This window comes from Petaurus breviceps, unplaced genomic scaffold (assembly GCF_028583685.1).
Source record: "Petaurus breviceps papuanus isolate PSGF00001 unplaced genomic scaffold, PetGlider_PUasm1.0 90778, whole genome shotgun sequence".
Taxonomy (NCBI): domain Eukaryota; kingdom Metazoa; phylum Chordata; class Mammalia; order Diprotodontia; family Petauridae; genus Petaurus; species Petaurus breviceps.
In genome coordinates, this window is record NW_027187343.1 from 4419222 (window position 1) to 4433842 (window position 14621).

Genomic DNA, 14621 nt, shown 5'->3' on the forward strand with positions numbered 1-14621 from the left:
GACAGAGCTAGGTCTCTCTTTAGTTCATACCAGCCCTCTTTTTTGCTGCCAGACATCTTCTCCTTGAAGATTTTTTTTTTTTTGCTTTTTGGAGGGCAATTAGGGTTAAGTGACTTGCCCAAGGTCACACAGCTAGTTTTTGTGTTAAGTGTCTGAGGCCAGATCCGAACCCAGGTCCTCCTGACTCCAGGGCTGGTGCTCTATTCACTGTGCCACCTAGCTGCCCCTCCTTGAAGATGTTTGTGGCCTCACATGATTGCTTCTCCGTATCCATGACTCTGAGGAGTATATTTGGAGTCTATGTCTCTGTTCCTTCAACTATACCTTGAAATGACACTCCAAGACCTGGATGGTGTGTCTCTTTATGGGTGAGTAGCTCTAGTCTTAGACATGGCAGATGAAGGGGGAGGGGGACTATGATGTTCCTTGACTCCCGGTTCCTGCCTCCATTGCGTCTAACCAACTGGACTGTGTCTTTTAAGGATCACCTGGTAGCAAGCTCAATCATTGTTCATTCACACCTCACAAAAGGACTACCTTACATGCCTTAAATTTTTTCAGTAAAACCTCTCTTTAGTCCCTTTCCTGTGATTGGGTCCTGGAACTTCAAAGACCAACACCTCTATAACCAGATTATTCCCAGATCCATATATTCAGCCTTAATCTCTCTCCTAAATTCCAGCCCCGCATCACTAACTACATGGTGGACATGTCCTGTGTATTACATAGGCCTCTTAAACTTAGCAGGTCCAAAACACAACTGCTTATCTTTGCCCTTCTCCCATCCTGCAAAAATCCTAATCCAAACCAAACCACACCCTTCCTCCAAATTTCCTTATTTTCATTGTGGGAAACACCATTCTTCCCGGGCACCCAGAACATCATCTTTTTTTCTTCCCCTTAATATAAAATTAAAAAAAAACCAGTTGCCTAATATTGTTGCCTCTTCCACATCACTACCAACATACAATCCCTTCTCTCCACTGGTACAGCCAACACCCTAATTCAGCTACTAATCAGTCTTGTCTGGATTATCACCGCAGACTACTAATTACTCTCCCTGCTTTTACTGTTTCCCCTCTTGGATCCACCCTTCACAAAGCTGCCAAAATAATCTTCCTAAGGCACAGGTTTGAGCTGATTTTCCTTCTATTGACAGTTTTATTGAACAGGAAAATGCTATGGATATCATTTACCCATATTTTAGCAAAGCATCTAACAAAATTTTTTATGCTAGCTATCCTTTAAAAATTAAAAAAAGAAGAAGAAAGAAAGATGGAGAGATGTGGACTAGGCAGCAATTCAGTTATTTGGATTCAGAGCTGACTGATTGACCAGACTCAAAAAGGAGTCATTAATGGTTCAATGTCAACTTAAAAAGAGGTGAGTAGGGGAGTGTCCCGAGGATCAGTGCTTGGCCCTAAGCCAGTTTATATTTTCATCAATGTCTCAGATAAAAGCAGAGATGTCATGCTTAGCTAATCTGGAAATGACATAAAGCTAGGAAGAATCGCTAATATGTTAAGAGCCAAAATATTCAAGTTAAAATGTCAGGAGTCACTATCCCAAAAGATCCCGACAGTCTAGGGTATGGAATAGAATCAAATAAGATGAAAATGAATAAAAGCAAAGCATCGTACTTGAGTTTAAATAAAATCCACTTCACAAGTACATGATATGGGAGGCTTGACTTTGTTCATCAGAACAAGAACTTGGAGGTTTTCATGGACTGAGAAAACTCAATAGGTGTTATCAATGTAATATGGCAACCAGTATACTCTGAAGCTATAATAAAGGGGGAGGGGGAAAATGACAAGCTTTTATTAAGCACCTACTGTGTGCTAGGCAGCTACACAGATAAGAGTACTGGGCCTGGAGTCAGAAACACTTCTCTCTATGAGTTCAAATCTGGCTTTACTTACTAGCTGCATGACTTTGGGTAAGTCACTTAACCCTGTTTGCCTCAGTTTCCTTACCTGTAAAATAAGCTGGAGAGGGAAATGACAAGCCACCCCATTACCTTTGCCAAGAAAACCCCAAATGCGATGATAAGGAGTCAGAACTGAACAACAACAAAAATGTACTAGGCACTCTGTTAAGAGCTTTCTTTATAAATACTGATCCTCACAACAGCTGAGAAGGTAGATGTCTATTATTATCTCCATTTTATAGTGAAGAAAACTGAGTCAGACAGTTCAGTGACTTGCCTAGAGTCACACAACCAGTAAGCATCTGAGGTTGGATTTGAACTCAGGTCTTCCTGACTCCTGGTCTAATGCTCCATCCACTGCACCACAACAGGAATGAGGCAATATTCGTCCTGCTGTTCTCTGTCTTCAAGTCAGGCTGCACTTAGAACACTGTGTTCAGTTTTGGATGCTGAAATTTAATGTCCCCCCAAATTTGGACACTGACATTAAGAAGAAGGAGAGTCCAGATAAGGATAAGCAAGGTAATTAAATGCCTCAAAGTCAAGCCATATAAGAATGGGTCGCTTCTACTTCTAGTGAACACCAAATGGCGGACGACGCTGGTGCTGCAGGAGGTGCGGGAGGCCCCGAGGGACCCGGCGTCGGAGGCCGGGGCGGCTTCCGCGGTGGCTTCGGCAGTGGGGGCCGAGGTCGAGGCCGGGGCCGTGGCCGAGACTGGGGCCGCGGCCGCGGGGCCGAGGAGGAAAGGCGGAAGACAAGGAGTGGGTTCCTGTTACTAAGCTGGGCCGGCTAGTCAAGGACATGAAGATCAAGTCTTTGGAAGAGATCTATCTTTTCTCCCTTCCTATCAAGGAGTCTGAAATCATAGATTTCTTCCTGGGATCTTTATTGAAAGATGAGGTTCTGAAGATCATGCCTGTTCAGAAACAAACTAGAGCTGGACAACGTACCAGGTTCAAGGCTTTTGTGGCCATTGGTGACTACAATGGCCATGTTGATCTGGGTGTCAAGTGCTCCAAGGAAGTGGCCACAGCTATTCGAGGTGCTATCATTCTGGCCAAGCTGTCCATCGTTCCTGTGAGATGTGGCTACTGGGGGAACAAGATTGGCAAGCCTCACACAGTACCCTGCAAGGTCACTGGGCGATGTGGGTCGATTCTGGTGCGCCTGATCCCCGCTCCTAGAGGTACTGGCATTGTCTCAGCTCCTGTGCCTAAGAAGCTGCTGATGATGGCTGGAATTGATGACTGCTACACTTCTGTGAGAGGCTGTACTGCCACTCCGGACAATTTCGCTAAAGCTACCTTTGATGCCATCTCCAAAACATACAGCTATCTAACCCCAGACCTGTGGAAGGAGACTGTGTTCACTAAGTCTCCTTATCAGGAATTCACCGACCATCTTGTGAAGACTCACACTCGAGTATCTGTCCAGAGGACCCAGGCAGCTGCTGTGGCAACCACATAGATGGTTTTTTATAAACAAATAAATTGAACTATGCCTGATTAAAAAAAAAAAAAAAAGAATGGGTCAAAAGAACTAGAGATGTTTAGACTGAAGACCAGAAGGTTTAGGAAGAACATGTTGTTTAGGGAGAACACATTAGTTGTCTCCACATATTTAAAATGACAAACCACAAGAAAGGGGCATTAGACTAGGAGCTCCTTGAGAGCAGGAGGCTATTTCTTGTGTTCATGTCCCTAGTGTTTAGTATAGTGCCTGGCAGTAGGTGCTTAATAATAACTAACTTCATAAGATCATGTATTTAGAGGAGTAAGGAGTCTTAGGGGTCACTGGGTACAACCAGTTCATTTTACAGATAAAGACACTGAAACCCAAAGAAATTGTCATTTGCCTAAAGCTGTATTGATAGTAAGGGATGCGGGTGAGATCTGAACCCATGTTCTTTGAATCCAAAACAGAGCTCTTTCCAATACACCTTGCTGCCCCTGGGATTTTTTCTTCCAGGCCCCAAAAGGGAGCAGCAGCGAGTACAAGTTTCAGAGAAGCAGATTTGGGCTGGGAAGGGAATGTAAGGGAAAACCTCCTAACAATTAGAGCCACCCCAAAGTATAAGAGACTGCCTTCAGAATTATCTTCTCTCTCACCAAGACATCTTCAAGCAAAGACCTGACCACTTCTTTTCAGGCATATCACACAGGGGACTGTTATTCAGATGCAAGTTTGACCAGAAGGCCAACTCTGAGAGCCTGGGTTTTGATGATCATATGGCTTCCTTGAACAAAAACAAATGTAAACTCCTCAGTCTGCCATTTAAAACCCTCTACAACCTGGCTCCAACCTACTTTTCCTAGCTTACTTCACACTAATTCCCCTCACAAACTCCCTGTCCCAGATAAACTGGCACAAGAGTGGGGAACCTGCAGCCTCGAGGTCACATGTGGCCCTCTAGGTCCTCAAATCCAACTGAATTCCATCAAAGGGTCACACTTGAGGACTTAGAAGGCCACACGTGGCCTCGAGGCTGCAGGTTCCCCACCCCTGAACTGGACTTTCTTAAACTGATAATCTCTCTCCTGCTCCAGAACATTCCCTCATGCCAGTCCTCATAGTTATAATGTCCCCCTTATCTCAAAATCTTGGTTCAGTTCAGATGCAGCCTCCTCCTTGAAGCCTCCCCTGATTCTCCCTCCTCAGATTTCTTTGTATTAAGCTCATTTATATGTAAGCTGTATCTCACTCAACTAGCAGAATGCAAACTTCTTGAAGACAGAGTTTTTTCTTTGAGTCTTTCTACCCCTAAGACATAACACACATAATAGAGGGAGAAGAGGGAATGGGGTTGATCCGGAATGTTTCCCAATCAATTTGCTGAACTTACCAGAAAGGGAGATTTGCCCAGATAGACATTTGGTGGAAGGGGTTAAGCATCCAAGGTCCCCAGGCAATTTCCCGTCCTTGAAGATGCAACTCAGATGCACCATCTTCTGCATGAAGTTCTTCCTGATCGCTCCAGCTGCTAGTGCCCTCACCGCCCTGTATTTAACTACTTTGTGTGTGATACAAATTCATGCATATGTTTATTTATTCAGTTAGCATTTTGCTGCATGTCTTTTATATGTACTTATCAGGATTCAAGGTCCTTGTGAGCAGGGATTGCTTCATTCTTCGTACTTGTATCCCAAGCATCTTAGCACAGTGCCAGGACACACTAGGACGTTAATAAATACTGGATTGAATGAACTTTGGCTTTTAGGGTAGTGAGCCTTTGTTCAAGAATTTTAAAACTATTTTTCTTATGGACAGTAGACAGGCCCATTAGTATTCTACCAAGAGGAAAAAATATGTCTCCTTGTTTAGTTTCAGTGACTAGGGCTGTCTCCAGGATGAATTGATGGTTTGGAGACACACCTTTGTACCTCCTGAAGGATGGACTTCACCGATGTGGGCTCCCCTCTAGACATATTGTTTGATTAGACTCTTAAGGACAGACTCGTCATAAGAATCACCCTTTTTTGCTGGTGTGAAAAAGGAATCTTCTTCACACACTTGTATTCTTTTTCACTCATTTCCTTCTATCTTTCTTCCCAAGATGCCAGTAGGGGTTTGTTGAGGGGTTGACCCTCTACCCCTGCCCAGGAGCCTCTGATAACTACATTTCAACTGAAGCAACAGGCAAGTGTATATGTTGCCCCACATTGCCCAATTTTCCCATTCAATGCTAGTCACGGGTCATGGTTAACCCTAAATTCAAGAGTCCTCAAATTTGGTCTTGTAATCCTAGAAGGGGGATTTTCTAAGTAGCATAATCCTGGAACCTAGCTTTCTGGCCAGGGAAGGAAAATTTCTTACATAACATAAGCCCTCAGGGTTGTCTTGAGAGAAACCTTAAGTGGAAGATTCCTGGAATCCAGTCTTCTTCTTTTTTTTTCTTTTTGGAGGGAGGAAGGCAGGGTAATTGGGGTTAAATGATTTGCCCAAGGTCACACGGCTAGTTTTGTGTTAAGTGTCTGAGATCGGATTTGAACTCAGGTCCTCCTGATTCCAGGGCCAGTATTCTATTCACTGCACCACCAAGCTGCCCCGACTGTGCCACCTAGCCGCTCCTGTAATCTAGTCTTCTTAACAAGAAAATGGGAATTTCTTGATTGGCATTCATATTGAGAGAGACAAGGATTAACCAAATAAGTGGTCTCCTTCAGGAAGAGTAACAAGGGACTGAAGCTATTCTGGAAAAGACCTGAACTTTGATCCCCACTAATGAGTTATTTGAAATGTTCAGTTCTGTGTAGCAGCTCCAAAGTGTGTTTCTAGGGAAGTCCATGCCTTCAAAGGAGGAAAGGAAGTAGGCTAAGTGCTTTACATGTGTATTATGTCATTTGACCCTCGCAATAGCCCTGTGAGGCAGATGCTATTATTATCCTCATTTTACAGAAGAGGAAACTGAGGCAGAGAGCAGTTAAATGACTTGCCCAGTGTCACACAGTTATTAAGTGTCTAAGGTTAGATCTGAACTTAGGTCTTCCTGACTCCAGGCTCAGTGCTCTATCCACTGCACCACCTAGCTGTCTCTGCAAAGGATCTCTGTGGGGTGGTATTAGTGCCCCCCACAACCCCTATGACTGCCACAATGAATCCCGTAATATTTAGTTTTTAGCTCCTATCCCCTTTTTTTATAATGCATGTAAGGATGAATTTACTATTTGGGATTCTCATAACTACCACTGCCATGAGTCCTCTGTGAATGTAAACAAACTGATAGTGCTTTTTATTTTTATTTTTTTGCTTTTTAGAGGGCAATTGGGGTTAAGTGACTTACCTAAAGTCACACAGCTAGTAAGTGTTAAGCGTTTGAGGCCAAATTTGAACTCAGGTCCTCCTGACTCCAGGACCGGTGCTGTATTCACTGCGCCACCTAGCTGCCCCCTGATAATGCTTTTTAAAGAATATATCCACATATGTACACATTTATATATCAGTTATGGTAAACTGAACCCTTTTCTCTCTAATATTAAGATCCTGACATTTTAGCTGTCCTAGAATCTAGGCTAGTTTTTATATATATCCTCCCAAGGGAAAGCTATGATTCCTTAAAACATATGACCTCTTCAAAAGAAAATTACTCAAGGGCATTCTACTTGGCAGTGGTCGAAGTTATTTAGAGATAACAGAGTACCTTTGGGGATTCTTTCTTAAGAGTGCAATATGTTGCTTTGCAATGTCACTATTTTGCCTTACACCCCTAAACTGAGGCATAAGGAAGATCTGGGAAGCTTTTTCCCTATGTCCAAAATTATAATAATAATCATCTCATTACAGATGAAAGAGTTTTGGTTTGGTTTGTTTTTTTTAATGATAGCACACTAGATCTTACAGATAATATTCCAAATCTTAATTGGAAATAAGAAAGATGACCATTCTGATCCTACCATCTTATCCAATCATGGCCCTAAAATGACCTGGAAACAAGAAAACATTGAAACATTACTGATGTGTGTCAGAGATTGAAATTTTTCTTTATGAACAAGGAAACACGGTAAGTAAGCCCTCTTTGATGTTTGCACCTCCTTGGGAGTGCTGCAACTTCCCCTACCCACCATGATCTCTTTGGGAATTGTCATCCTATACTAATTGATCTAAGACCATAGGTTTCTAAGCCACTCATAGAACTGGTGGAATACCTTGGTCAATTATTCTCCACTGTCTTTGCATAATTAATTCAATGATATTTTAATGGTGGTCTATACTTTCATAGAGACGAAACAAACCTTTCTTACATAACATACTAAAATTTTACAGTAAAAGTCCATAGAACATTACTGTTTCTTTAAAAAATTTCTTAGAACCATATATATATACATATCTATAAATGCTTTAAGTTATAAATATAACATTTTTCCAGTTTTTTTCTAAACTAATATCCATTAATCAGAAGTAGGAAATAGAAGTTAAAAATCTGAAAACAATTAAATATACGAAACCTTTTAACTTTCATCTATCACCATCATTGCTAAATAGTCTCTGTACTGAATTGTGTTTGTTTCTGGATCAAGTGCAGCAGACAACATTTCTTCCATTTCCTCCTGTGTAAAAGGCTCACCTGGAAATAGATAGGAAAGGGGGAAAAATAATTTTAGTTCATTGAATCATAGAATCAGAGATATATGATCTAATCTCCAGTTCTTTGGTTTTCTTTATTCCTCTGTCTGCCAATGCCAAGCTTAACTGCCTATACACCCCATATAATTCGACCTCATTTGTTCTCATGTGTCAGAGTTTTTCAACAGGGCACTGTGGCATAAAATGTTCCCTAGTGTGTCACCTATGCTTGGCTCTCTCCTGCCCTTTTCTCCTTATTAGAATTGGGATCTGTCTTCTTTACCAGCTAATAGAGTCTGAAGAAATTGCAGAGATTATAATTTCACCTGAAACAACAAGCAAGGTATCAAGATATCACTCCCAGATAAGCTTACATTAAACAGGCTGCTGAAATACCAAAAGATCAAATTGCAACTCCCATCTGGAAAGGGAATCTAAGAAGAAAGATTTCAGAAGACTATGAATAGAAGGCCACATGGCTTCTATGCAAATCTGGTTGATGGAGCCATATTTGAGACTTTTGGATGTGAACATTCTGTCTCTGAATGTGCCTTAATAAGAACCTGCCATCTTAGACATGTGAGCTAATACCAATGAGAGATGCCACATGACAACCATTCCAAAATGACTCTCTTTGTCTCAGCTTGGCTCAGTGCATTGTTGCACAATTACACTAAAAAATCTGAATGGAGAATCTGTAGGTTTCAGTTGGCTTCAGATAATAGATGAGAGCCATCTGGAAGTTGGTTTCACCAAGATGGAAAGCGGCCCTGGGAAGAATTCTGGCAAGACCATGAACTAATTAAAGTGGTATTCAATACTAACACCAGAGACAAAAACACAGGGATGTATCCAGAGTACCCCCTGAGCACCAGTGGATTTGGTGAAATGTGCCTGAATTCATTTGCCCTGAGTTGAAGACACTGCCAACACAGTATCTTCCAGATTTGATTTAGTTCACAGTTCTAGAATGGTTCAAAGGAGTTTCTGCAGGTCTGTTGGAATGATGTTTACTTTCCAAGAATTCAGAGACAATTTAAGCCACATTAGGACTCTTAAAACCTGGATGGAAGTCAATGTCCTCCTTTATGTATATACTCTTACTTAAACTTAGCTATTTTTGTAGAAAATAGACAAAGGTATACAAAAATATATTATCTGAACTCCTAGAACTGCCTTGTTTCTGACTGTGAAAGATTAGACCTACTGCCCTATGGATCTTGGTGGTAATGACCTGAGTCCTAAGGAACTTAAAATAGTAAGTAGTCAAATAATTATATGGTCATACCTGACAAGCTGTCATCTAGATTTGCTTAAAGACCTCAAGTGAGAGGGAACCCATTACATCATAAGGCAGCCCATGCAACTTTGGGAAACTCTAACTTTTAGACTTCCTATCTGACAACAAACCTAAATTTACATCTTTTAAAATGCATGCCTTTGAGCTAAGCATGGAGCTCAAGCCTTTTCACTTTGTATGGAAGATGACTAGGTTAGGGGTGGAGCCAGGATGGCAGAGTAAAAGCAAGAACTTGTCTGAGCTCCCACCCCAACCACCTCCAATACCTGTAAAATATGGCTCTAAACAAATTTTAGGGCTACAGAACTCACAAAGTGACAAAGAGAAACAAATCTCCTGCTGAAGGCAGCCTGGCAGGCCAACAGGAAGGGTCTATTGCACCATGCTGGGAGCCAAATGGAGTAATGCATGAGCCACATGGTCCCAGACCTGGGTGGCCCCCAACCAGTGGCACAGACTGGCCAGAGCAGACTTCAGGAGAGTGAATCACTGGGCAGCCATGGCAGTTTCTAGACCCATAAACGCCAAAGAGAAAGTTAAAAGTCAGTGGGGAACTCTATTGGAACTGGGTGGAGAAGAGCACAGTCCGGCTCCTGTTCCCTGGGAGAGAAGTGGCGGAGGCAGCTACAGCTGCTGCCCTGTGGCTTCCTCTGGAGCTCCTGGCCTGCAGATTCTAGGGGAACCAAGCTGTAATGGGAATGTAAATTTTAAATATCTTCCCTGCCCCTAGGCTAAAGTGTACCTGGAGCCTGGGGTGGGAGGCTTGTTTTTTAGTAGATACTTTTTGATTGGCCAGTGGGTCAATAAGGTTGTTATATTATCTGAGCCAGGAGAAGGCTATATAAGCCCTGATGTGTAGCTTTGTTTTGGGGGCTCACTTTGAGAAGTGTTCTGTGATTTGATCATATGAGACTCTGGGAAGCGTTGGTTGTTGAGAGCCCCCCCAACCTGGCTTTGAAAAACCCAGATGTTGATTTGGTATGGATGTAATGGTTGGACAGTTTGGAAACTGTCTACTTGATCTGTTTCTCTGTCTTGATAATTCTGTTTGTATATTCTGAAGTTCGGGGTGCTGACCTTTTTCCCCTGAACTAGGTAAACGATACATATTTGACTGATTAAAGTAAGCTTGTTAACCCATTTTGAGTTGCTTTCCTTTAACAAAGCAGATCTAAGAACCTGTGGTGGCAGCAACCCTGGGGACGCTGGGGTGCTTGCTGCTACACAAGCGACCATTCAGAGGGTAATTGCTCTTGCTTTGACCTGCTTGGATCTGAGTTGCGGTCTTGGTTGGTGGTCCTGGGGTGAGAAATGCCAGTGTACCAGAGCTTGTGGTGGCTGTAGAGAGAGTTCCCTCCTCAGACCTCTGACAACATTTGTGAAAACCCCAGCCATTTGAGACACAGCTCTCTCTACTCTGGAAGCAGAGTTCTACCATGGCAAAGAGCTCAAAAGTCAAGTAATTGGCTGGCAAGATGAACAAGCAAAGGAAGTACAATCAAACCACAGAATTCTTTTTGGGGATGAAAAGGATCAAAACATGGAACTCAAGAAGGATTTTGAAAATCAAGTAAGAAAAGTGGAGGAAAAATTGGGAAGAGAAATGAGAATGATGCAAGAAAATCATTAAAAGCAAGTCAACAACCTGACTGAAAAAAATAACACCTTAATAAATAGACTAACTCAAATGGCAAAAGAGGTCCAAAAAGCCAATGGAAAAAAGAATACCTTAAAAAGTTTAATTGCCCAGATGGAAAAGGAATTTCAAAAACTCAGTGAAGAGAATAATTCCTTCAAAAGTAGATTAGAGCAAATGGAAGCTAATGACTTTATGAGAAATCAAGATACTATAAAACAGATCCAAACAAATGAAAAAATAGAAGGCAATGTGAAATATCTCACTGGAAAAAACCACTGACCTGGAAAATATATCCAGGAGAGATAATTTAGAAATTATTGGACTACCTGAAAGTCATGATCAAAAAAAGAGCCTAGAAATCATCCTTCAAGAAATTCTCAAGGAAAATTGTCCTGATATTCTAGAACCAGAGGGCAAAATAGAAATTGAAAGAAGATGAGTAGGTTGACAGTTAAACTTGGGGAGTACAAACAAATTTTAGTATTAGCCTTAGGAGATATAATTAACAAGGTAAATGAGTTCTCTTCCTCTCTGTGTCTCTGTCTCTATACACACATACACACACACACACACACACACATACATACACACACACACACACACACACATGACTGCATGATGATTTTTGTGACACCCTGGAGAGAGAGATAGCTATGGATACAAATATATGTGTATGTCTCTCTATGTTTCTATATCCATTTAGATAATAACCATATTGATTAGAGAGAAAGAGATGCATCTATATCCATGTAGAGATACAGAGGGAGAAAGAGAGAGAAACAGAGACAGAGAGGAGAGGAAGGAGGTGAAAGAGGTAGGTATCTTCTCGTTCGAAAGGCACAGCACAACATAATGGATAGAAAGTTGGCCGGGATTCAAATCCCACTTCCAACATCTACTTTATGTGACACTGGACAAATTATTTAACTCAGTGTTCTAAATAACTATCTAAAACTACAGATTGCAGAGAAGGTACCAACTTGCATACTTCTTGCCCAAAGCAAATATGAGCAACAGATTTTTTTTATATCTTTGTCTATTTTCTATAAAAAAAATAGAGGTTTAAGTAAATGTAAATGCATACAAAACTCTTTATCTCCTATTTTATCAACTATCAGGTTACAGAAATTAGACACTTCCTAATCTCTTCTAACAGTTACTTACTGGCATTTATTGTTCCTAATATTTTGAGAAAAACCAGTTATCTGTCACATGGGTTTTTTAAATAAACAATGATGTGCAAAATCACTGTGTAAATGTGCTAAAACCATTGTTCTTTCTTTCTTATATAAGTCCTGGGAGAACAAATAAGAGAAGCAATGACAAAGTTCACCTTGGAGAAACATGAATTAATTAATACTAATTTTTCTATCAACTGTCACATTCTATGGCTTTTATGTTACAGAATTATTACTGGCATTACTAATATTGTAGAAATTGAGTTTTACAAGTAGCAAATCATTCTTACCTTCTTCAGTCATATACTTGACCAGATCTTCTTTGGTAAGAAATCCCTCTTTAGCTGAATCTAGTACCTACAGGGAAATAAGGGGAAAGTATGACCTTTTCAGGTTTAGAAGTCAATTTCAAGTTGACTAATGACTTGAATTTTAAAACTCTAGTGATTAGATACCTCAAATGCTTGAAGAAGAAGATCTTCTGGAATTGGTCTATATCTGTAATGATATAATCAGAGACATGAGTGCCATGATTTGGAGGTGTGTGCTTACTTTAGCTAAGGGACCCGTTGTAAGTCAAATTTCTCTCTCTCTCTCTCTCTCTCTCTCTCTCTCTCTCTCATACACACACACACACACACACACACACACACGAGTCAAGGAGAAGAACTAACAATATCCTTTCCGAAGTCTTTTCAGGTTTCAGATTATGAAAAGGAAAAGACTTTTCTTGAAAAATAATTTTCCAATTTAAGATTACTAACATTGTGGGGTGGCTAGGTGGCTCTGTGAATACATCACCAGCCCTGGAGTCCAGTATTTGAACCTGAGTTCAAATCTGGACTCAGACACTTAACACTTAACTAGCTGTGTGACCTTGGACAAGTCACTTAACCTCAATACCCAGCCTTCCCCCCTCCAAAAAAAACAAAGCAAAAAAAATTTGCTAACATTGTGTGATATAATGCATTGTTTATTTTCATTGACTGACACTGAATAAAATCTTCGCCATGATCTAGAGAATCATAAAATATTATTGTTGGAAAAGGACCTTAGAAATCAGCTAGTTATTATTCAGTCATTTCAGTCATGTCCAAGTCTCCATGATCCCATTTGGGGATTTCTTGGCAAATATACTGGAGTGGTTTGCCATTTTCTTCTCCAGCTCATTTTACAGATGAGGAAACTGAGGTAAACAGGGTTAAGTGGCTTGCCCAGGGTCACACAGCTAGTAAGTGTCTGAAGTCATATTTCATCTCCCTGACTCCAGGCCCAGCACTCTATCCACAGCACCACTTAGCTGCCCCCCAGAAATCAGCCAGGCCAACATTTTATTCCATAAGTGAACTCCTTCTCTAGGTTTCCTAATGCAGTGCTTCTTAAACTGTGGGTCATGACCCCATATGGAGTAGTGGAAAATTTGGCAGCAGTAAGAAGTTTCTGAACATGAAACAACCAAAAATTAATTAAAAATCAAATGCCTAATGAACCCAAGGTGCTTCTGGCAGCTCTTGCCCACGTTGCATACTGTAACTTCACTTCAGCCTTACTTCTGTAACACAAAGCATGGGCACTTTGTACTGTATAGGCCCTCAGGCCATGCCAACGCTACCAATATAAAGGGGCTATGAGTGGAAAAAGTTTTAAAAGCCCTACACTAATGGATGGCTATCCTACCTCTTTTTAAACACAGTGACAAGTGACATTTCATCACAAGAAAGTCCATTGAGGTTGCATTTTTCTCCTTATGTTAAAATTTCAAGTTCACTTTATTACCTATACCTTATCCACTGGTATTTAAACAACTGGGACCACAGTTAAGGTTTGTGACCCTCTTTACAATTAATTTTCTCCCATGAATTACTGGGTATCTCCTCCAGGTAATTCTTCAGGTAATGTCATATCTATGTATGACCTATTGTGATTGATGTAGTCCTCATTTTTCAACATATCTAGTTTTACAGTTTTCTCTAGAAATTGTTCTCCTGCAACCTCCATTTTAGGTTAAAATCCCCTTGATCATATTGACGAGTCTCTGGCCAACACACTCATCCCATCACTCATGAGATACATTTTGTCCCTAGAAAGGAGTCTATCATTCCAGTATTTTAAGGCATAGCTCAGATAATCAAAACTCTGTTCTTTGACATCCTCTATTCAATCAGTTCTTCTTATTCATATTTTTTACTTCCCCATCTTCCTTTTTTTCTGAAATTTACATCTTCTGTTATTGGAAGGCAACTTGGCCTAATGGATAGTGTGTCAAACACAGATTCAGGAGACTTGAGTTTGAATCCTACCTAATACCTCCTAACTGCATGAACCTGCATTTAACCTCTCTCAACCCAAGTTTCCTGAGCTGTAAAATGAAGATAACAGCACCTACCTCCCAGGTATGTTATGAGGATCAAATGAGGCATTATCTGTGCAATACTTTGTAAACTGTAAAGCTCAATATAAATGTTAGAGGAAGAAATGAAAACTACATCCATGCCCCTGGGTCCTTCAATATT

General features: G+C 40.9%; 1 protein-coding gene and 1 pseudogene across 4 annotated transcripts in view; one reads left to right on the forward strand and one right to left on the reverse strand.

The window, feature by feature from the left end:
* Nucleotides 1–2492: 2492 nt before the first annotated feature.
* On the forward strand, nt 2493–3457 carry LOC138147014 (small ribosomal subunit protein uS5 pseudogene; annotated as a pseudogene).
* Nucleotides 3458–7220: 3763 nt separating this feature from the next.
* Nucleotides 7221–14621, reverse strand: part of EFCAB2 (EF-hand calcium binding domain 2) — a 151039-nt gene continuing 143638 nt past the window's right edge. For 2 of the 4 annotated variants that reach the window (XM_069069149.1, XM_069069147.1), the window contains exons 6-8: nt 12564–12606; nt 12399–12465; nt 7607–7992 (exon numbers count right to left, since the gene is read on the reverse strand). In XM_069069149.1, coding sequence (XP_068925250.1) covers nt 7877–7992; nt 12399–12465; nt 12564–12606 — 226 coding nt within the window. In that variant the 3' untranslated portion in view covers nt 7607–7876. Of the gene's footprint in view, nt 7352–7606; nt 7993–12398; nt 12466–12563; nt 12607–14621 lie in introns of those variants that run through there. The other 2 variants (XM_069069148.1, XM_069069150.1) reach the window with 2 other exon arrangements.